Raw genomic sequence first — 22,728 nt, 5'->3', positions numbered from 1 at the left:
AAGAAATCTCAACTTCTCTCTACAATTCCATACTTATGTACCTCACTGCAATGCAAAACTAAACAAAAGCAAACTTTTTTCTGTGTTTGATTGTGTTGGTTGTTGCCTTTTCGCCTTGCCATGCCTTGCCTGGATTTATCTGCGACTGACTGGATCAACTACCTACGCGATTTATTAAAATGTTTGTTGTTGTCAGAGAGCAATAATGTGCACATTTATTTACTTTTACTTAATAAATTGTGTGTATGCCGTTGAATATCTCTGTGGCGAGGCACTTAAAGACTTACATGACGATCGACCGACATTTGTCTCGTACACAGGTACGTTTACTAAATGCATTGCAATAATAACAAAAAATATTTAAATGAATTATCAAAAACGATTTACATAAACTGTGAGTGTTTATTAAATATATAAATGTAAAGTATAGATAAATAATGTAATATTAGTGCATTTTCCTGTTTTTTCTCTTTCTTATTTTTTTATGGCTTTTTTGCACATAGAAATAATTTTTTAAAGGCAAAAATCATTAAATTTAAAAAAAAAATACATTTCAAGCAAAATTGACTCCCAAAATGATGAAAAATGCCTCAAAGACATGCAATTAAAGCACAAAATAAACTAGATTGAGTCATAGGCGCGCGTCATAGGTTAAAACAAATCCTGAATATTTATGCAATAAAATGTACAATATTATTATAAAATCATTTTATTTATAAATAAATATGCGAAAAAAAAGAGTAGGTGGATGCATTCGTAATTTATTGTCTAAGCAGCGATAAAGTCACACTCGTTCACTTTTTCGCAGGAAACTTTTCTTTAAAAAAAAATAATTATAAAAAAAAAAATACGAAAAAACATAAATTCACTGCGGTCGCGATAAAACATGCATTTCCTTGGCATACTCTTGGCACCATGTCCCAACAATGCATTTTTTTTATCATCATTATTTTTCTGTAATCTGTTTTTTTTTTGTTTCTCGTCATCGAGAAAAATTTTTTGGGGCCGTATATCTAAAATAATGGTGAAAGATAAATAAATATTATTGCACAAAAAACCTAAAAATAATTTTCATCTGTAAGATAATTTCTTATGTCTTTTTTAGCGCGCGCATCGTCGTCGTCGTCGACTTTACGTACGAAGGTATTATCGCCCTAAATTTTATTTTATTTATTTACGATATAACGTGTGTGTGAACGAGCGACGCGACAACAACATCACCAACGATAAACTATAAAATTTGATAATTAACTTAGAAATGATTATTTCGAAATAATTTTTTGTGTGTATATAGCTCGTTGTTGTTGGCAAATAACTTTGCGCACTCTGATATATAATCTGCTCGTGTCTTTTGCTGCCATAGACACACATGAAAAAAAAAATCCGAACGAAAATAGATATTTTTTGCCTTGTACATTTTTTCATGTAACTTTTTTTTTGTTGTATTTTTGCTTGCATTTCGTGTGACTTATTAGATAGATAAAAATAATTTAAATTTTAGACGTTTCAAATTTATTTTTTATCATTTTCTGTGATATCTCACAAAAATACAGGCGAAAAAAATTCACAAATGTGTGAAATAATATTGACAGTTCTCACAGAGATAAGCGCCATAAACGCAAAAAAAAATGTAATAATATTGTGTCGTAATTTTTAACTAATTTTTTTCGTACTAGTCGTCGTGCGTTGTTGTCGTGAAAAGATGCGTGACCATGATATTAGAGAGCAACTTCGGATTTTGTTACTTACACTCTTTATTATTTTTTTTTTCTTGATACTTTCACAATTATAATGGACATAAAATATGTTATTGCAGGCCGATGCGATGATATAAGTGAGATTATTTCGGTATTACAAATCGATAATGTTCAAAGTATTAAAGTGAAAAATATATGTGTTGTAGGAAGATAAAGACTGCCGTTAATGGAAAGCTTAATTGAAGCCTTAAAAGATTATTTTTTAGTTTTGTTATTAATTTTATTTATTTGTTGCGACTAGAAAAAAATTTTTTTTTTGAAAATGGGTCAATTTTTCGATAAAACTGATAATTTTTTTTAACAAAAAAATATTAATAATAAATTTTATTTTTTTCTCTTTTTAGGTAAGCCAAAAATCATCAATCATCTTTTTTTTTACTTCCCTAGATGTGAAAATTAATATTTTGTGAGTAAATAATTTCAATTTTAATCACCTTCCCACAGAAAAAAATAAATAAAAATTTGTCGAGCAATTTTCGATAAACAACTCAACTCGTTCACGTACAAAAATAAAAAAAAAATGCGACTGAGTCACTCAAAAAGTGACACTTTGCCGATAACATGATAGACAACCTTTTTTTTTACACACAAATATGTATTTTATTCACAATATAATATTATAAATTTTATCTCACTTTTATTCATGACACAACACACACCGTCGAGAAAAGTTGAAATTGTAATCAGTAAGCTTTCGCAAGGCCAGTTATTAATAAAATAATCTTTTTTATTATTATAAATAACGAAGCTAGTTGGAGAGTGGAGTATGACAAATAACAAAACTGTCATATTATATTCGAAATAATCAATAAAAGTGATAATAATCGCCGCCTACACACAACGGGGCGACATTTTTTTTTGCAGTGGCATGGCGTTTATGACGTGCTCTCGTGCTTTGTTCGGGTTTTTTTTTTCGTGGAATGATAAATATTTGAGTTCGTGTAATATTTAATAGATAATAATAATAAACAAATCATGGATTTTTTCGTTGTTTCGATGCATCGCATTGTCCGTGGCTTTCATATTAGACACTCAATTGTAATCAATTTTTTGCTGTCTTGTTTATCGACCGGTTGTTTGATGCGATAAAGTCACGATTGTTTCGTGCGATAACAGCGAGAAAGAGAGAAAAAACTGGTTTTTCTCAGTCCCTCATTACCCGATCTCTTGACCAATTTAAACTGGAAATGTTTGATAATTATATTATTAAATTATTTGTTGTGTAAACGTAAATTCCTAATCGCCATTCAGCTAGCGAGAGAGAGATGGTAAATATTTATCCGTAGAGGAGAAATTATTGTGCTTGGAGATTACGTGCGGTGACTCACACACGCTCGATAAAACTTTTTGATGGATTTAACGACATTGATCAGCGTCGTCGCAGAATATAAATTAGAGTTGATGATAAACACGGTTCGATATGCTAAATAAGGTGAATTTTTCGGCGGATAAAACCGCAATATGTGACGTCATGAATGAGTTTAGTTTAGTAGATTACTAATGCAATGACTTGCGATATAATTGGGAATTTTTTATTGAAACCTTGACTGAAATTGATTTTATTTTAATGTATTTGGACCATTTTTTAAAACATTTATATCATATTAATATTTATAATAAAAATTTAATTCAATTTATCAATTATTAAAAATATTAATAAATATTTTTTATATAAATTTAACATTAAAATTATTATTAATATTTTTAGCAAAATAATTTTTTTTAATTAAAAATATTAAAAGAAAAAATTATTGTACATTAATTTATTTTTTTTAATATTTTTAAATGAAAAAAAAAATTTAAAATATAATTTAAAAATATTAATTTTATTCTTAAATTAAATAAATTTAAATTTATTTGAATATTTTTTTTTTAATTTTTAATAATTTAATTTTTAAAATAAAAAAAAATTAAATTAAATGAAAATTGTTTGGTTGAGATGATTGAAATCGATTATTTAAGTTACTAAAAAATATTAAATAAAATACTAAAAATATTTTCAAACAAATAATAAAATTTCTAAATATACTCTAATTAAATATTTATAATTCAATTTATTTATTTTAATTATGCAATAAATTGAATTATAAATTAAATATTTTTTTATTATTCATTAAAATATCAATTATAACAATAAGATTTAAATATTTACTTAAAAATTTTCAAAATTGTCTTAATTAAAAAAATTTAAAACAATTTTTAAAAAATTATTTTAAAAAAAATATTTAACAAATAATATTTATTTAAAATTTTAATATTTTTTATAAATTAATTTAAAAATAGTTTTTCCTCATTAAAATTTAAGCCGAAAAAAAAATAAAAAAATCTTCTCGATCCTTTTAGAGAAAATTTAATAATTTTTTCCCAAACAATAATTTTCTCACCAACTTTCCCCATTAGGTACCTTCGCTCCAAACACGTCGTGGCACAAAACGAAAAAGTCGACGCCATTAAAAACCCTTTTTGTGCTATAATCCATGACCAAAAATAAAATCAAACAAAATAAACAAGCAAACTACATACATAAATTAACGAGAGATAAGCTATTTTGCGTACATAAATAAATATCTTTCCTACACGAGAAACATAAAACTCTGTTCACGTTTTTCCTTCGGTTGCCTCGTCGTCGTCGTCGTTGTCGTCGCATCCAGGCAGCAGCGCGGCGCAGCAGCAGCAACGAAGTTGAAATGAAATGAAAAAAAAAGAGTTAAATGCCATTGTATGTACATTATAAAAAAATAAAAATTTATGTAATAAAACTAACAACTAGAAAACCGAGTAACAACACATAAGATGAATTCAATGCAATTCCCTTAGTCATTCTGATTGATTTCTCTGATAATAATATATATTTTGTGCGCGAAGGCAATTTTATGTGAACCAAATTCAATGCTTTTTAGTCATTCAAGACACTTTTTCAACAAAACGAGCCTGAAATGCAATAAAATGAATGAATGGCAATCTATGCAATTTATTATTGGCGATATTTCGATAGCTGGCTGGCGGTCAGTCAGTAGCGAACAAACAGATCCTGACAAAGTAACTACACGAGTGAGTAAATAAGTGAGAAGCATGGCCATTAAGAAAAAAAATAAAAATTGTCATTTCTCACACAAAGTTACTTACTTTACATAACCTTACCTAATAATAGCTGGCAGTTAGAAACGCATTTAGCGATTTGATTATTTTCACCCGAAAACCAATCATTCAATTGATTTTTTTTTCACGTTACGAATAAATAATTTATTTAAATATAATGGGGGATAGAAACATACAAAACTGTGAAATAAGTGATTTAATCGAGTCGAGCGACCTCACACACAATTTCATGCACGTTTCACACGACGACGACGACCATTTTTTTTGTGTCATTTTGTCTAAATTGACATATTTTTTCAATTCAATTCTTTGTGTGAGCTTTTTAATTGAATGCCGTTGTTGTGTCCAATTCTTAATTTTTAATGAAATTAACGAAAAAACGTACGAGTGACAAAATCAAGATTAAGGTACATTTTACTATTTTTGGAAAAAATAATTTGAATGGTTAATGTAATTGTAAATTATGTGAAACTTTTTACTTTTTTGAATAAATGATGTGATAAAAGGCAAGGTAACATATTTTTTTTAATGTACAAATAAAAATAATGTACTGGAATATGGGAATGAAATGGAATGGATGAGGCTCAATGAGTTATAATGTAACGGCATCACACAATTATCGTAATCACGGTAATGAAGCGTGTAGAGAGTTTATCAAGTACAGGGCAGATTATTTTTTATTTGACATTTTTTTTTAATTTTTGAAAAATTTCAAAGAATTTCTAATTTTTTGTTATTTTTTTCCTATTTGAATAATTTAAGACCTTAAAACTGTCAAAAAATGCTTTAAAAATATTTTCTGTCATTTTGACAGATGTCAAGTGTCAACCTTCAACTTGACTTACAAAATAAAAATTTGAGGTTATCTTAAAAATTTTACCCCAAATTATTTCTTAAAGCATTATCTCGTCAAATTATCAAAAAAAAATCTTTAAATTTTCAAAAAAATGAGTTCTGTCACTTTGACATCTGTCAACTGTCAAATTTCAAACTGCACTAAAAATAAAAATTTTTGGATTGTCTCAAAGATTTTAAGACAAATTATTTCTCAAAATATTTTCTTTCAAAAAAATATCTAAAAATTCTTTAAAAAATTAAATCTGTCACTTTGACATCTGTCAACTGTCAAATTTCAAACTGTACTAAAACTCAAAATTTTTTGATTTTCCCATAGTTCGAGATAAATTAAAGAAAAAATGAATCGAAACCTATCATAATATTCAAAAATTAATTGATTGAAAACAGATTTTCTTAAAATTTTGACAAATGTCAGATTTTTCTTTTAAATGTTCAGTAAAATTGACCCCCCTGTACTCTCATTACTTCTCTAAAAGCTGTGAATAAGATTATATTTTTTTGATATTTAACACAGCCGCGCAAGAAACACACGCACAAACACAGAACAATTGAATTTCTTTTCAATTCAACCCAAAGTAGCGTGAAGTAATAATCATAAGACATCCCAAGCCATACACACAAAAAACCAAAAAAGAAAGAGATTTTCGAGTGTGTGTCATGTATATTTCAGGAAGTGATTAATTTTTTTTTTGTTGTTGTATATATTTCGTCTTTTTTCATGCATTTATCAGCGGTATTGTCTCTGGCCAGCGGACTACCGTTGAAACTTTACTTTTACGTAAATTACGAGATTTCCAGTGATTGATCAAATTAAAAATAAAAAAGAAAAAGGTTCGTAACCGAAAATGTTTCTCGTGTCTCTTTGCTCTCAAAAGGAGGACAACCTTTGTTCTCGTATTTATTTAAACAACAAAAAAAAAAAAAAAAGAAATACAAAAAGCCATCAACGTTAGTCAAGCATCACCCACACAACACACAGTAACACTTTTTTTTTATGTTTTCTCGTTTTTCGTTTTCGTTTTGTGTGTGATATGATAATTTGGAACAATGAATTTGCAGAAAACGAAAAATAAAAAAAATAGATTTGATTCCCACATTTTTTAAATTTTCGAGTAATTTAAATTTTATTGAAAGTATTTTTGTTGATACACATTTTTTATTTAAAAGTATTATTTATTACTAAAGAATCTAAAGTAATTTGTAGTGTTCGAGGTGTTATGCTGCTATTATTGTTGCTGGTAAAGGTGGTAAACGTAACAACCTTCATCGAATGTAATTTCAGCTTTAACAATTAAATTTATCAAAAGAAATCATGAATGACGTCCAAAAAATAATAACAATTCAACTTTATTTTGTTCAAGAGTTGTGTGTGAGTGTTTGGTCACTATTTTACTCCATTTATCAAAATATCACCTCATGAAACCCGGACAACAAAAATTTATTTTTTTTTAAATTGTGAGTGAGTGGTTGGAAAGGAACTGACAAAAAAATAATGAATAATATAATAGACGAAAACAAGAGGAAGGTCATCTATTCAGTTGATTAGATAGAGGAGAAGGATAAATTTCAGCCATGAACTGAACTGCATACCTAATGGTCGAAAAATGGGTGAGATTGATCTCTTTGGAGACAAATTGACCCCTGAAATGAATTATCTGAACTCCTAAGGGATCAATTTAACCCTCAACCAATCAATCTAACCTATTAAAAGGGTAACTTATCTCCTTTTGGAATTGAGCATCCACAGACCCCAAAAACTAATGCTACTCTTGAAAGGTCATTTCAAGGTCAATTTGATCCCTTAAAAGAGGTTAATTTAATTACTTAACAAGAAGTCAAATTAACCTCTTTAAGGGATCAAATTCATCTCTTTTCTCTTAGGGGTCTGTGGATAACCAACTCTCAAGACTTAAGGGGTCAGATTGATTCGTTGAGGGTTCAAATTGATCCATTAAGACATCAGAAAATTCCTTTTAAGGGATCAATTTGTTTCCAAAAGGATCAATTTCATCCGTTTTTGGTCCGTAGAGCAGCTAGAAAGTGACGAATTCGTTTCCTTTATCATGAATTTTTGAAAAGGAAAAAATTGTGATTTCGACATTTCGTTTATTTCATGACTGTGTGAAGTATAAAGTTTTAAATTAAATCACGATTAAGTACTTTTTGAACGTTTTTGCATAAATACGTCTCTATTGTATGTCGGTAAAGCGTTTCAAAAAAAAAAAAATATCGTTCGTCGTAATAAAAAACGAGGTGATAAACATAGTGTCATGGCAATGTCGAAAGCGAGCAAGCAAGCAACGGGCAACGGAGATCATGATTTTATTATAACAATTTTACTATAAATACAAACAATATCACTTCGTTTATTTTTTTCTCTGCAATATTATTTTCTGGTTGCATAATATGAACGTTTTTGCTTACTTTTCGGTCCATTATGCTATTACTGCATGTAATATAATAATTGTAATAATAATCTTGTTCATAGAGAGACTTTTATTTTTTTTTTTTTATTAAAAATATGTGAGAATTTCGTGCAATGACTTATTTAGGCTTGTTCATGCCTTGCCATGCCATGATGCCATGTACGGTACACCGCCGAATGGTTTAATCGATTTATAATAATCATGTTTATCCTTCGTTCGTTTGCTTCGTTTTATCTCACACTCGGATTTGGTCAAAAGTTATTCATCATCATCAAACAACATCTCAACAAAAAAATGTTATTTATTCCAAATCAAAAACGAATTCTTCTTTGATATGATGATAAATATGTGCGTTCACGTACTTCATTTTACGAGTACATTCACACAACGTATCTACAGAAATAAAGACGAATTGTATTCAAATCCGTCCATGATATCATAAATTATAATATTTTCAACTCGACTCGCTTATTTCTTCTTCATCTTCGTTCTTGATGTGTTGTTATTATTTTGTTAGTGCTTTAATTTAGACACATATGGAGGTAAATTTTTTGTTTTGTTTAAATGATGACTGTGTGTGTGTGTGTGTGCATGAAGTGATTCACATTCCGACCATTAAGATTTTTTTCTTGCGCTCGTTTTTTGATAATGGTGATTGTTGTTTGAGTTACGTTTCTTGAGGATTGATGAGGTTTTTGTTGTTTTGAGGTGAAGTGTAGGTAGGAATTTTTTTAGGCTTCTAAAAAAAATTTGAATAAGCATTGATAATAATTTTTCTTAATTAAATTGGTTTAAAATTTAAATAATTAATTATTTATTTTTGTTTAATTTATTTAAATTTTAAATAATAATAAAATGTTTACTTTAATTTATTTAAAATATAAAAAAAATAATTTATTAAATTTTTAGTTTATTAAAATTAACAATTATTTATTTTAATTTTTTATTATTTAAAAAAAAAAAATATTTTAAAAAAATAATTGAAATTTTTTAATCCATAGAAAATTATTTTTTTTTATAAAATTATGAATTATTATTAATTATAATAAAGTTTAACCAAAAATTAAAATTACTTTTAGATTTTAACATTTTATAAATTAAAAAAAAATAATACTTTTTTTTAATATAAAAAATTAATACTTAAATTATTCAAAATATTAATTTATTTTAATTTTTTTTTATTAAAATTATCATTATTTTATTAAAATTATTTTACAAAAACTTTACAAATTTAAACATTTTTTTTATTAAAATTAAAATTTTTAAATTGAAATTTATTTTTTTTTTATTAAATATCGATTAAAATATTATCAAATAAAATAAAAAAAAATTATCTCATATTTTTTGTGGAAAAAATATTAATTTAAAAAATGTAAGCTTGAACAATTAAAAATAACTTAATTTTTATTTATTTTTAATTTTGATAAAAAAAATAATTTTAAAAATTTTTATAATTTTTTGTTGTTTAATATTTATTTATTAATTTTTATGTAAATTAAGTAAATGTTCTTCATTAAATAAAATTTTTAATCAACCAAAACCCCCAATCCGGACTTATTCCACTCTAATGCTCTTAACAACAATATGAAACCATCAAGCAACTCCAAATTTAACGTAAGAAAACGTGTTATCTCAAAAATTTTCTGTACTTTTTTCAATTCATGCATCACCGTGCCTCTTCATTTTCAGCTCTATACAAAGACAGACATCATTTATTGTTAATCATCATCATGTACTTTTATAGCCAGAGCAGCAACCCGTGTGTACTTTATTCATTATATTCAAATAAACTCGCTTGAACTCTATCAAGTGTTACGAAACGAGTGTCGAGATACAATTTTTTTTTTCATTTTTCGAAAAAGATGAAAATGAACGTGCACTTTTGTTGTGTCTATCAGTCATCGCTCAAAATACGGAATTTTTCAAAAAACGATAAAGGTTATCACGAATGAAAACCACAAGAAAAAACCATATGGTATGAATGATGATTAAAATAATGCAAGAGATACAATTAAGTTAAGTCGGTCGTGCTCAAGTTATAAGTTTTTCTCAAGCAGTTTTTTTTTTCTTGTTTTAGACAACAACAAAATTACTAGATAAAAAGCGTTCAAAGATCATGAATGGAAATTATTGTTCAATATTTTGTTCGAAGCACACACGACGTAAACCGCCTCTTATCATACAAAAATTATCGAATTAATTTATTTTTTTTTTTGCCTTCGTCATTAACGAACCCAATCGACTGTTGCTGCTGCTGCCGCCATATTACGAGTCCATTACCATGTGAAGGTAAAATTTTTGTGTTTATCGGTGATTAGTTGTTGTTTGTTTGTTTATTTGCCTCTCTTGCGCGCGCACATATGAGCCGAAACCGAATCGCTTCAGATAATTGAGTTTAGGTGCGTTGCATGGCCTTCGAACGCAAGACAAAACAAGACAAGACATTCATTTTGATATATAATTATATGCCTCAAACCGAATGTTGTACGGAAAAAAAATTAGAGTTACTGTAATCAATTTGGTTCGCATTCGTATATAAAAATTACGGTCATCATTATTATATTTATTATTGTTTATCGTCATTGGTCATGGTGGTTCTTGGTATTACGCGCGTTGCGGTGATAAGTGTTCCATGGAGACGTCTTGTAATTAAGTATTTGAGAGAATTTGAGCAACATCCGGCATGTGACGCCTTTTTTTAAACCAATATTTATTATCAGCACTCAGATTCCGAGCGCAACACGTAAGTGATAATGACGTCAATGTTGCTCATTGACACTTCTAAGCAGTGTTCGGCATGGCAGCAATAAAAAGAAGTGTGCAAAAATCTTGTTTTTTGATAACTTTGAAAAATTTTCTGTGAAAATCGAAATTTGTTGGATATTAGATTAGGAAAAAATATTTTTAATTTGAAATTGAGATAATTTAAGTTCAAAATCGGAATTTAATAAAAAAAAATTGTTGAAAATCTTCAAAATCTCAAAAAACTTAGAATTTAAAATAAAAAATATTTTTTCTGAAAAATATAATTTTTGAGACTCACATTTTTAAAATTTTTTTATTTAGCTTAAAATTTCAATAAAATTAATTAATTTGATTAAATTTTAATATTTTTTTAAAAATTCATTAAATCTGAAAAAATAATAAATTATTGAATAATAATAATAAAAGTTAAAAATTAATTAAAAAAAATAAAAACCTTAAGTTTAAAAGTTAAAAAAATTATTTAGTTTTATACCTACCTACCTAATTTAATAAAATTAATTATTAAAAATTTTGAACTTTTTAAGAAAAAATAAAAATTTTAAGAAGAAGTTGTTTTATTGAGCTCAAACTCCTTAAAATTTTCATTTAAAATCGATTTTTTAAAACTTGAAATTGTTCGAATTTCTTTTAAAAATTTAAATTTCTTCAGAAAATTGAAGCCAAATGTTTAAATTTAAATATTTTCTTTCAAAACCGAATTTTCTTGAGCTCTATTAAATAAAATTGCTTTAGAACAGCTGTTTTCTTACCAAATTTTCGCCCTCTCAACATTACACTCCTGCCAAAATTATCTCATAAGTTGTTGGTCGTTGGTGTTTACAAGTTGCTGGAATCAAAAATTTATTATTAACACGCTCGCTAATATTCAACAAGTACCTTATAACTCGTAAAATTGTTCCGTCGTACCTTTTTCGTACGTCGTCGCTGCAAAATAGGCGCCATTAAAAGTGCAGTTTAACATAACTTATCTAGGTTGTGTAAATGTTCGCGCGCACACACTCTCGGTCCAAGAGTCACATAAAAAAGAACAATATTATTATTTATTGCTTTATGTGCTTAACTCGCATGCAGTCGCGTCGCGTTGTTGTAACTTTACACGACGACCGACGAATAAACATCAACAAATGCAAATAAAATTGTTTTTTTTTTGCTTGCATCTCCCACTCATTCGCTCCTTATTTGTCACGTTAGTGCGATACACGTTTTTTTATCATTGAAGACTGGATTACGGGACACGTCATCTTTGGTTTGCGTGTCTTATCACGTCGAATATTATTTTTTTCGAAAATTTACGACACATTGATTGACTGCAAAACTGTCAGGAAGTCCATATTTTGACCCTTTTCTTTCTTTTTTTTTCTTTTTTACATAAAAAGTCAACATTCATTATCGCGATTGACAAAATTTTCACCTTTCAATTTTTTTTTTACAAACATGCTTGAGCAAGAAAGCGAGAGACAGACATTCCATCGCATCCCACGATAAATTTGCGTTTCTCAGTCACTTTTAAATCGTTTTTGATTTATCAGTCCAACAATCCATACTTGAACAAGCAGCAGCGAGCAGTCAGGGACAAGTCAAGATATAAACACAAAAAAAAGTTGCCATTTAAATATTTTTTTTTTGCATATACAGCGAAAAAAAACTACAAGAGAGATAAATATAGACCCGTGCAACGCAAATGTCTTCGTTGATTATCATCATTTCCTTTATCTTTTTTGGTGTCTGGAATTGGGAGTTGAATCAAAGTTCTGATTTTAAAAAAAGTTGCTCTTCAAGGATGTAAATTTTGACTTAAAGTTAAGCTTAAAGGAATTAAATTTTAATTTAAAGATTTAAACTTAAAGTAAAATAATATTTGATTAAAATTTGAGCTCTATTGATGAAAAAAAAAATACTTAAAAATGTTCAAGTTTAAGGATAGATTAAAATTCCAAGAGTTTGGGCTTTTCGACTTAATTATTGGAAAAAAAATATATTTCAAAAAAATAAAATTATATTAAATAAATAATTAAAAATTATAATTTAATGACTATTTAATTACCTAATAATTTTTATTATTTAATTTTCATTTTTTAAATTATTATTTTTTTTTATTTATTTTATAAATATTTTAATTTAATTTATTTTTTTTTTAAATTTATTTAAATTAAATTTAGAAAATAAATTAAATTAATTAAATAAAAATAAAAAAAAATTAATTAATTTAATTAATTATTTTTTATCATTAATTATTATTTTTTTTATTTGTCATATTCAGATTGATTTATTTTTAATTTAATTTTAATCAAATTAAATTTTATAAATAAATAAATTAAGTTTTAAATATTTTTTTAGACGAGAAAACCAAAACTAACCTTCATCATCTCTTTAAAAGACACGCCACAAAAAGGGTTTTTTGCGCAATTTTCGGTCATTCAGCAGATAAAAATCTGTATTGTTTAACTCACCACTACTCTGATCATTTTTTTGTCTTGTTGCGTGTTCCGTAAAGTGAACGTATCACAACAACGATTCGAGAAGAGGGATTTGGTACACAGGAAATCACAATATTTTTTTTTTATTTTTAACATCTGATATGATAAAACCGGCTTCGCAGTAAAAATAATTGACACACAAAAATTACACATTGATAAAAAAATCCCATGTGTCAGTTCTGCTAGGCATGTCCGGAGCAACGTATATGATTACATTATCTATTTATAAACAACGGACGTGTCTCGATGTGTGTGTCGTTGTATTTGTAACTCGGTTATGAATCATTCATCAACTCATATCTTTATTACCTACGCGCGGCGCGCGATGCTAGAGAAATATGACGAAATGTTGCTCTGTGGAACAGTTTATTACACGATCTAAGCACTAAACAGCAAAAATTTTTGTAAAATAGCAGCTTCTAAAATTTAATCTGATTCAGTTGTGTCACTTTCGGTTGATAAATGTTTCTTTTTCTTCGGATGTCGTTTTGTCTTGCGATCACTTTCGGGACTGCGATCTGATTCTTCAGTCACTTCCACAAGACGTTTTTGTTGTCGCGATGATTTTTTCTCGTATCTTTTGAACAAAAAAAAAATATTAAAAAATTTTTTTGGTTAAAAATTGCGGTTTTTTACCTCTCATCATCAGATTCCGGATGAACTTTCCGTTTTTTGTCACGATTTTTGGATTTTCTTTCTCTTTCGACGGTATCACTTGGCGGTGATGAATGTTTCTTTCGACTTCGATTGTGATGCCGATAATTGCTTTCAGATTCACTTTTACGACTTTTAATTCTGTGACGATTTTCGTTCGAGGATCCTGTTGAATATCCCGTGTCTTTACGAGAACGATTCGAACGACGTTCAGATATTTCCGTGAAATCATCGTTCATCCTGCGAATTCGTCGAGGGCGTTCATATTTTCCGTTGCTAATCATGAAAACTTCGCCAGAATCGAAGCTGCGAACGTCCCATCCGTAAGGTGGATGACGATTTCGGACAAATTTCTGTGATCTTCTTTTATGTTTGTGATTTTCCGAGTAAACGACGTACAAGCGGTAAAGTTGCAGTAATATCACGAGAGTATTTTTGCCTGAAATTTTGATAAAAAATTATATTTTATAAAAAAAAATAAAAATTTTTAGACTTACAAGTGAAAAAAACATTCATGTAAGAGATAATTTTGTAATGAATGATGATCAAAAGTCGAAATGTCAAAAAAGGTGCATCTTGCAGTAAAATATTCAACACGATACCCCATGCATCGATCCCGCAACAGTATTTTCCGCAACATTCGTCGTCCTCTTCTTCATGAGCGGGGCCTGTTCCGCGCGGCTTTCGACTTCGAGTAGCTGATAAAACGATCGTGAATTGCATGAGAGACCAAGACCAGATGCCAAGTGTTAAAAATGCGAGTAAATAATCTCCTGCGATCTTTTCGTCTTTGAATGAGTCGAAAAATTCAATTATATCGGCAGCGGTTCCTACAAAAAAAAAAGTTTTTTTTTTCAAAAATTAAAAAAAAATTATCAAATTTAATTTCTTACCGATATAAACCAACAACAATTGACTCAACTGGTCTCTCGTTAAATCGCCCTTCGGTAACAGCCAACGACCCACAATTAATATCAACATCAAAAATTGTTCAATTAACGTCACCCACGTCTCGGCATCGACTTCAATGTTCGGCAACTTAATATTGACCCCCAAAAATTTATCTAAATTTTTGAAATCTTTTCCAACGGAGGCGATTGTCATATTTTCTCGCTTGCGCATCTTGTCCAGTTCGAGAAGCCATATTGCGGGAACCACTCCAAGCAAGTAAAAAAATACTGATGGACAGAACCTGAAAAAAAAAATTAAAAAAAATGGGTTAATAGAACGATTTTTTTTGGGAAAGACCAACAACATTCAACACTCCAACATCGATTTTTATCTATTCAATTCAAAAAATATTTTTCCCGTTTGCTTTTCGTCATGTTCCATATAGTGCTTACAGGACATGACGTTGCACAAAAACCAGGCACAAAAACAAATTTTACAACAATTTCCTGTGTGTTGTGGTTAAATATATTTAATTCTCCTCGAACGTAACTTACCAGCGCCATTCTTGATTTTGCTTGATTGTGAGTGTAAAAATTCCTTCAAAAAATAAAAATCCCAGTGGAATCGCAAGGAGCCAATAGTTCGAGTCGCGTGAATGAACAACTTGCCAAATTGCTGTTGCACTGTGGGCTGCAAAAATGATTCTTGTGATCACTGCTTTGATAATAGTAGCGATCATTTTATGGATTTTCCTTGATTTTAAGGGAAAAAATAGGATTTTTGAGGTAAATTTAGCCAAAATTTATTTTATGGAAATAATTATAACTTTCACGACTATCCATTTCAACAAACACCGTCAAACTAAACAACGATGATCCTGTAAAAATTTTTCGTGTGTTAACACTAAAAAGTGATATCCTGTGAGGAAAGCTTTCACACCTTGTCCATCATGTAAATAAAAAAAAATCGTAGAAACTCGCGAATCACTCATTTATTTGCTCATTCAAAGCACGGATAATAACAATCACACGGAACGTAGAGAGAGAACCGAGAGAATTTAACAATGTGACGAAACACGAGCAAGTCAAATGTTAAGTTGAATTTACGAGAATTTTACTCACACTCACATGGAACGTCCCGCTTTACGCAAATATGGTTATAAAGTTAAAAATATCGTGTAATCATAAAATAACAAACAAGACAAGACAAGAAAATTGTTATATACAGTGACTAATGAATCGGTATTAAAGCATGTATTTTTCGTTTTTTTAGCGTGATTATAAAAGTTGATTCGTCGTCGGAGACTCGCGGCGTGATGTAAATAATTTTTATTAGAATTTTTATGAATTAATATGTGAGAGAAATGTGTGAAATTTTTATTTTAATTTTTCAGGGCTGCCAAAAATTATGATTTAAACTTTTAAAATATTAAAAAATATTATTTCGTTTAAAAAAAAATTTTTTTATATTTGATTATTTACAAAATTTAATTTAGTATTAAATTTTTTATTAATTTTTTTTTTTTTTTTTTAAATTATTAAAAAAAATATAAACTACCTAAATTTTATTATTTAACTTTTCTTTAAAATATTTTTTTTGCATTTTAACCAAATTTCGAGATTTTTTTATTTTATTTTTATTTAAAAAAAAACTTAAATTTGTAATTTGGCTTAAATTACTTTTACTTCAGCTAAAATATTATTTTTTGTATTAAAAGCGTATAACGGATTTTTTTTTATAAATTTGTTTAAATTATTTTAATTTAATTTTTTTTAAATTAATTTATTAAATTTTAATTAAAAGTTTAATTTATATTATTTGAATTAATTTTAATTAATTTAATTTATTTTTTTTTATTTTTTAAATTTTTCTAATAATTTAATTATTAAATTTTAACTATAATTGACTTTTACTTAAAAGCTCAAAAGTGAAAAATTAATTTATTTAAATTTAAAATTTTTTGCAGCCCTGAATATTTATTTAAAAAAAAAAAAAAAATAACTGGATATCCTATCCACTAGACAATATGGGAATAAAAACAAAAAATTAAGACTTTTTGCTAATTTTTTGGCAAATTTAAAGTCTCATTAAGGGCAAACTTTCTTCATTAGCCCGTCTCCACGCCAAAAATCATCTTTGCGTGTCTCACACCAAACCGTATCTGATGTCATAACGCTATAATTTAGTTATCACCACACGCATCAAGCACCATCAACACAACATCGCAACATCACACAACAAAAAAATGAATAATAATTCAAAAATTAAATTCATTTCCCGTCAATTTTAACTAATTACAAAACGCAATTTCATATGCTCACTTATTCAAATGTAATCCTCATCCATCGCACCATGGCAACTTCAACAACGACAAAAAAAAATACGGGGGGAAACGGGTTATATAAAATTCACAAAAACACGAACAGCAGAGAGAAAAAAAAGAAGAAGTAACATCGACCACTACTTAAGAAATACACAAAAATTAAGTATATAATTATATGGTAATTTCTTTATTTGATAAAAGAAACTCTTCGCCACGCACATTGATCATCAAGTGCTGTACGACAGACAAAAGAAGAAGAAGAAGCGCATCCGACGCATGAATGAAAACAAAGACAAAGGAGAGAGAAACGTTATTACTTGCTTGAATTGTGTTTTTCCTGGCTGGCTTGTTGTAGTTGCTGGACAGATACTAGACTTAATTATAATCATAAAATTATGTAAAAAGAAGTATTTTTTGGCCAACGAAAAAAAATGGTTAAAAGTCATCCATCTAGCTTATGTACACAATTTAAAATAATTTCGTATATGGAAAGATACTCACGATAACCGAAAAAGCCACAAAAATTTAAATTAGGCTACGATTTCCATTGTTCTTTTGTTCCGCATACACTTCGTATGTATTGTATTCTTGTACGAGGTCATTGCATGATGAGATCGGGCGATGAGAGGTGAAAAAGTGGAGCATATGGTAATTAATGTATTTTTAATAATAATGATAACAACATTTTTTTTTATTTTATTTTTTTGGTTAATTTCGTGAAACAACTTTTAAGTTTTTTTTTTGCTTGAAACAATAGAGATTTCATTTTTTAAAAAAATATTTAATGATGATGAGATATAGAGACATGTCTTTTTCATCAAAATAAAAAAAAACAATTCACGAAAAAAAAATTTAAGTGGAATTTCCTTATCTGCTAATGATAAATAAATAAATTTAAAATATTTACAAACACTTTATTTAAATCAATAACCGACTTCCGGATGAAATTTGATAAGAACTTACCGCAAAAGAAGATAACGAATTGTTTACATTGTCTGTTGGTGTCAATTTTCGCGGAAAGTGCACTGATAACGAATTCTTATCGCATGTTGCGTAATATTTTAGATAAGAATTTAAAAAAAATAATTAAAGTTCAAGGAGAAATTTAATTGACGAGATAAAAATTTTATCTTTTTTTACAAAGAAATCAATTATCTCGTCTTTTAAAAGCATTTATTTCACTTAATCATTCATTCATGGCTCTTTTTCAATAAATTCAAGAAACACGCTGAGCGGCGTCATAATAATTGTCGTCCAGCATGCGTCGCATTAAAAAAATAATAAAAAGGATTAAAAGAGGTGGGTGCATTTTGCATTCAATTTTATTTTTTTTCACGGAATTGCATTCAATTGCTCTTCCACGCACCACACACGAATCGTGTAGGACGAAATTTATATAGAAACATCAAAGTCTTCAAGCAGATCATGTAAAAACGCAAAAAAAAATTAAATAAATAAATATGTTTGTTACTTTGTACCCCCTTTCGAGTGAACGCGATGCACTTGGGCAGGCAAGCAAAAAAGGAGACATCAACATTTTTTTTTATCTCGCCTGTCATCATTTTGTACGCAATTTACATCTTGTTAGGAACACACGATGGAATTCAATTTTTTATTTTAATTTAATTTTTTTTTATGAATGAATCAACTGCATATTCCTTCGTGTTTGGACAGTTCTTGACGTTCATTCATAAAAATCTTGCGAAAAAAAAATTAAAATATTTTTTTTTTCGTCAAAACATCGTTCATGACGAATATTTTATGTGTCAAATTTACTTGTTCAAGGTTTACAGATTTTTTTCCCCGAATATAAAAAGGCACTTTGGCAAGCGACGACGAAAAACACTCTCACACACACACACTTAAAACAGAGAACAGAATGTCGTCAGTGATTATAATCTTTCGTGATAGTAGAGATGCACTAAACTTAGAAAACATCGTTAAATCTGAGGAAAATTTGAACGTTTTTTTACTTCATCTTCGTTTTCATCGTCTTTTCGCCGTATTCTAGGAAATATAGAACACTCACAGCACACAAAAAAGTGATCTTTGAATGTGCGCGTGGAATCGTGCCAAAATATTTTATCATTTTTCTCGTAGACGCAGCACATCGTATCGGATGTCTCTTGTGTAATTTTTGCCATTTGTACGACTTTCGAACATGACAACGAGTCTCTGTGTGTGTGCGGATGATGTTGTCATGTGGATCTCATGAACGCGCTCTGAAACGAAAACAGCTTTTAAATACATGTACTTTTCATGTGAAAAATCACTTGTTTTTCTTTGAGTTTTAGGGGCACTGTGGGATGATTTTTGAACGAAATTTCCATGAAAAAATATTTTATTTAGAATTTTTGTCAAAAATGTTTTTTTTTAATTTTGATAATTTTTTTAAAAAAATAAATTAAATTTAATAATTTTAAATTTAAAAAAAATTAAAATTAAATTTCATCAAAATTATTTAAGAAATATTAAAAATTTGAGAAAATTTAAAATTTTAATATTTTTTTAAATAAAATTTATTGAAGATTAATAAAAAGAAAAAATTCTAAATATTCAAAAAAAAAAAAAGAATTTTAAATTAATCTTAAATTAAAAAATTAATTTCTTATTTTATCTTCGAAAAAAATGATTTTTTAATTAATTTTAAATTTAAAAATTAATTTTTACATGAAAAAAAAATATATTGAAACTAAAAAAATTATCAATTTAAAAATATCAATTAAAAATATAAAAATTATCAATTAAATAAATTTCAACAAAATTATTATAAAAAATTTTATATTTTTTCAAGAAAATTTATTGACGAATAATAAAGAAAATATTTTTTAACGAAAAAAATTAATCAAAATAAAATTAAAAAAAAATAATTAAAATTAAATAAAATTTAAATTATTATATTTTTTTTAAATAAAATTTTAAAATTAATTAAAAATTAAAATTCCGATAAGAAGTTTTTAATTTTCTTTTTTTTAATTTTGAGAAAATTTTAATCTAAGATTATTTTTTTAGAAGAATTTTTAATTTTGTGTCAAAAATCACCTCACAGTGCATCTTAAGTAAAAATATCCACGTCACTTTTATAAATCTAATTCACTTCTAAGGTCGCTTCTGCACATTTCAAGTAAGTGAGGGAAAAAACCACACAGAAAACGACAAAAAATTCTTGATTTGCATCAATGCATATAATCTTTACACCGAACAGCAGCAGCAGCATCAAGCGACACACATACCGAAAAAATCGTTGATCATGATAATAAATGTGATACAGTTTTTCATGATGGCACCACAACACAAAGTTAAAGTAAAATGCTCTTATTTTTTTCTGTACAAAATATTTAGTAGTACAATACGGTCGAAGAAAAGTGGAATATATATAAATATATAAAAAAAAACGAGATTTCACAAGAACATGTGTGTTGTCAGCCGATTTTGCCAAAATAAATGTCTGTCGCTCCGTGATTCATGATCTCTTCATAAATATTAAACGATGCTGTGCGCCACGAAAATGAGAGCGAGAGCTCATAATATTTATTTATGGATCAAAGTTGATACGATAATCAATACGACACATTTATTGCTCTTTTTTTGTCGGGCCAAAGTAATGCTGGATCGTTTTATTTATAAATAAATTAAGCTCAGCAGCTTATCTCGCGAGTTGACAAATATTTACGTTAAAGCAAAAAGTGTGACACGACGTTGATAGCGAAAAAAAGTCGCGATTAGTGCCAAGAAATTTTTGGGTTTTTTTAGACACCTACCGAAAATTGTTTCGACTTTACTTACATCTGATTGTAATTTTCGTCGTTGACGTCGAAATAAATAATAATAACAGATTATCGTGACAAAAATTGATGTCAAATCACGAAAAATTAAAGAAAAAAATTTTTTTTCTTGTATCAGACACGGACTAACATGACAGACAGCTACCGGAAATAGGGCAACAAAAAGACATTTAAAAAATTTTTTGTCACTCTTTTCAATTCATTCGTATTTTTCTTTGTTTTATATAAATTTCTATTTAAAAACGAACAAATAAAAAAGACAAAGTATGATGAGATTTTTAATGATAAAAACATCGTTTCAAGCTGATAACCGCTGCTGGCACGAAATACAACAAAAAATTGTTATAAAAATAATTTGAGACCGAAAGACAGTCGTCGTCGTCGTCATAATCAAATAAAGTGAAGGAAAAATGCTATCATTAAAAAAATGTGTGTGTAAAAAAACTTCTTTTAACAATAAAATGAAATAATGAATAATTTCGGCGAAAAGCTAGTCGACCATGTACAACTTTGCTGCAGACACTTATCGTAATTATTATAAGTTTTTTTTTGATGATGGGATTTTTTTTTGTCTTTTGAAAATTTGAACGAGCGAAGTCATTATTATCAACGAAGATGTATCGTTTTTTTGCGATTGTGAACGCACGTCATTTCATTGTTGGAAACAATGTTTTTCAATGTTTCAATTTTTTTTTTAGCTGAGACGCATTTTTACATACAATTAACACAATTTTCTATTCAAATTAGGTTTTTTTTGTTTCCCAACATTTTTTTTTTTGATTATTTTTTTAAATTGCTTGAAAATTTTACTTTTTTAATGAATTTAATTTTTTGGTTTTTTTTTTTTGAACAATTTTTTATTGAAAATTATTTCGTATTTTGCTTTTAAAAATTAATTTCGTTAAAAATTGATTTTTGTATTTTTTAAATGATATTAATTATTTTTTACGAATTTTTACAGAAAAAAAAAATCGAATAAATATTTTAAATTCAAAAATAAAAAAAAATCATTAATTTTTTAATGAATTATAAAATTTATAATTTAAATAATTTTAAAATAATTCTATAAAAATTCTAAAATTTATATTTAACCAAAAGTTAAAAAAAAATAATTTAATTATTAATTTTAAAAATTTAATTTAAATTAAATATTAAATTTAAAAATTAAATAAATTAAAATAAAAAATAAAAAAAAATAAAAATAAAAATCGTTGGTGGGCTCAAAAAGCCTAAAGTTTATTTTTATTTTATTAAAATTAAATTCTCACTTCATCACTTCATTTTCGTCGCGGCACACTTCTCATCACACCATCTCATCATCTTATCTTTCCTCCAAATAATTTTAAATTCTTGTAAAGTTATTGCCGTCGTTTTTGTTCATTAAAAAACTCTTCATGTATTTTTGTCTTGTTTCTCATTAAAGTTGCGCGACTTTGTCAAACGCACTCGTCTGCGCGTAAAACAACCGCAAAAAAAAAACAAACAAGAAAGAGAAGTAAAAAATTGAAAATGAATGTAATTACTCGATACTTACATCAATTTATTGAGTGATTGAGTCATAATCATTATTCCGCCGCGTATATTTTTGCCTCAATTTCTGGAAGAAAGACGATGATGTCGATAAAATAATGATGAACAAGAAAAAAAAGAAGAGACTCGGCGATCATGGTAGTAATTACATTCGAAACGCTC

General features: G+C 27.5%; 2 protein-coding genes across 2 annotated transcripts in view; one reads left to right on the top strand and one right to left on the bottom strand.

The window, feature by feature from the left end:
• Positions 1-22,728, top strand: part of LOC134829714 (putative uncharacterized protein DDB_G0277255) — a 60,249-nt gene that overhangs the window by 17,937 nt on the left and 19,584 nt on the right. The gene's annotated exons all lie outside the window — the stretch shown is intronic.
• LOC134832310 (transmembrane protein 26) lies at positions 13,810-22,596 on the bottom strand. The gene is made up of 6 exons (XM_063846295.1): positions 22,571-22,596; positions 15,483-15,680; positions 14,931-15,229; positions 14,535-14,867; positions 14,020-14,476; positions 13,810-13,960 (listed from the first exon to the last, which is right to left on the bottom strand). The coding sequence occupies exons 1-6, from the start codon at positions 22,594-22,596 to the stop codon at positions 13,810-13,812; spliced, it is 1,464 nt and encodes a 487-aa protein (XP_063702365.1).

Source organism: Culicoides brevitarsis, chromosome 2 (assembly GCF_036172545.1).
Source record: "Culicoides brevitarsis isolate CSIRO-B50_1 chromosome 2, AGI_CSIRO_Cbre_v1, whole genome shotgun sequence".
In the NCBI taxonomy this organism is placed as follows: domain Eukaryota; kingdom Metazoa; phylum Arthropoda; class Insecta; order Diptera; family Ceratopogonidae; genus Culicoides; species Culicoides brevitarsis.
Note: the sequence above shows the minus strand (reverse complement) of the source record. Positions and strands in the feature narration are given on the sequence as shown.

Coding starts and splice junctions, on each gene's coding strand:
- LOC134832310 (XM_063846295.1), bottom strand. CDS start 22,596: ATGACTCAATCACTCAATAAATTGAT. Junction 15,681..22,570: donor CAATCACTCAATAAATTGAT/GTAAGTATCGAG, acceptor CTTAAAATCAAG/GAAAATCCATAAAATGATCG. Junction 14,868..14,930: donor ATTGTTGTTGGTTTATATCG/GTAAGAAATTAA, acceptor TTTTTTTTGTAG/GAACCGCTGCCGATATAATT.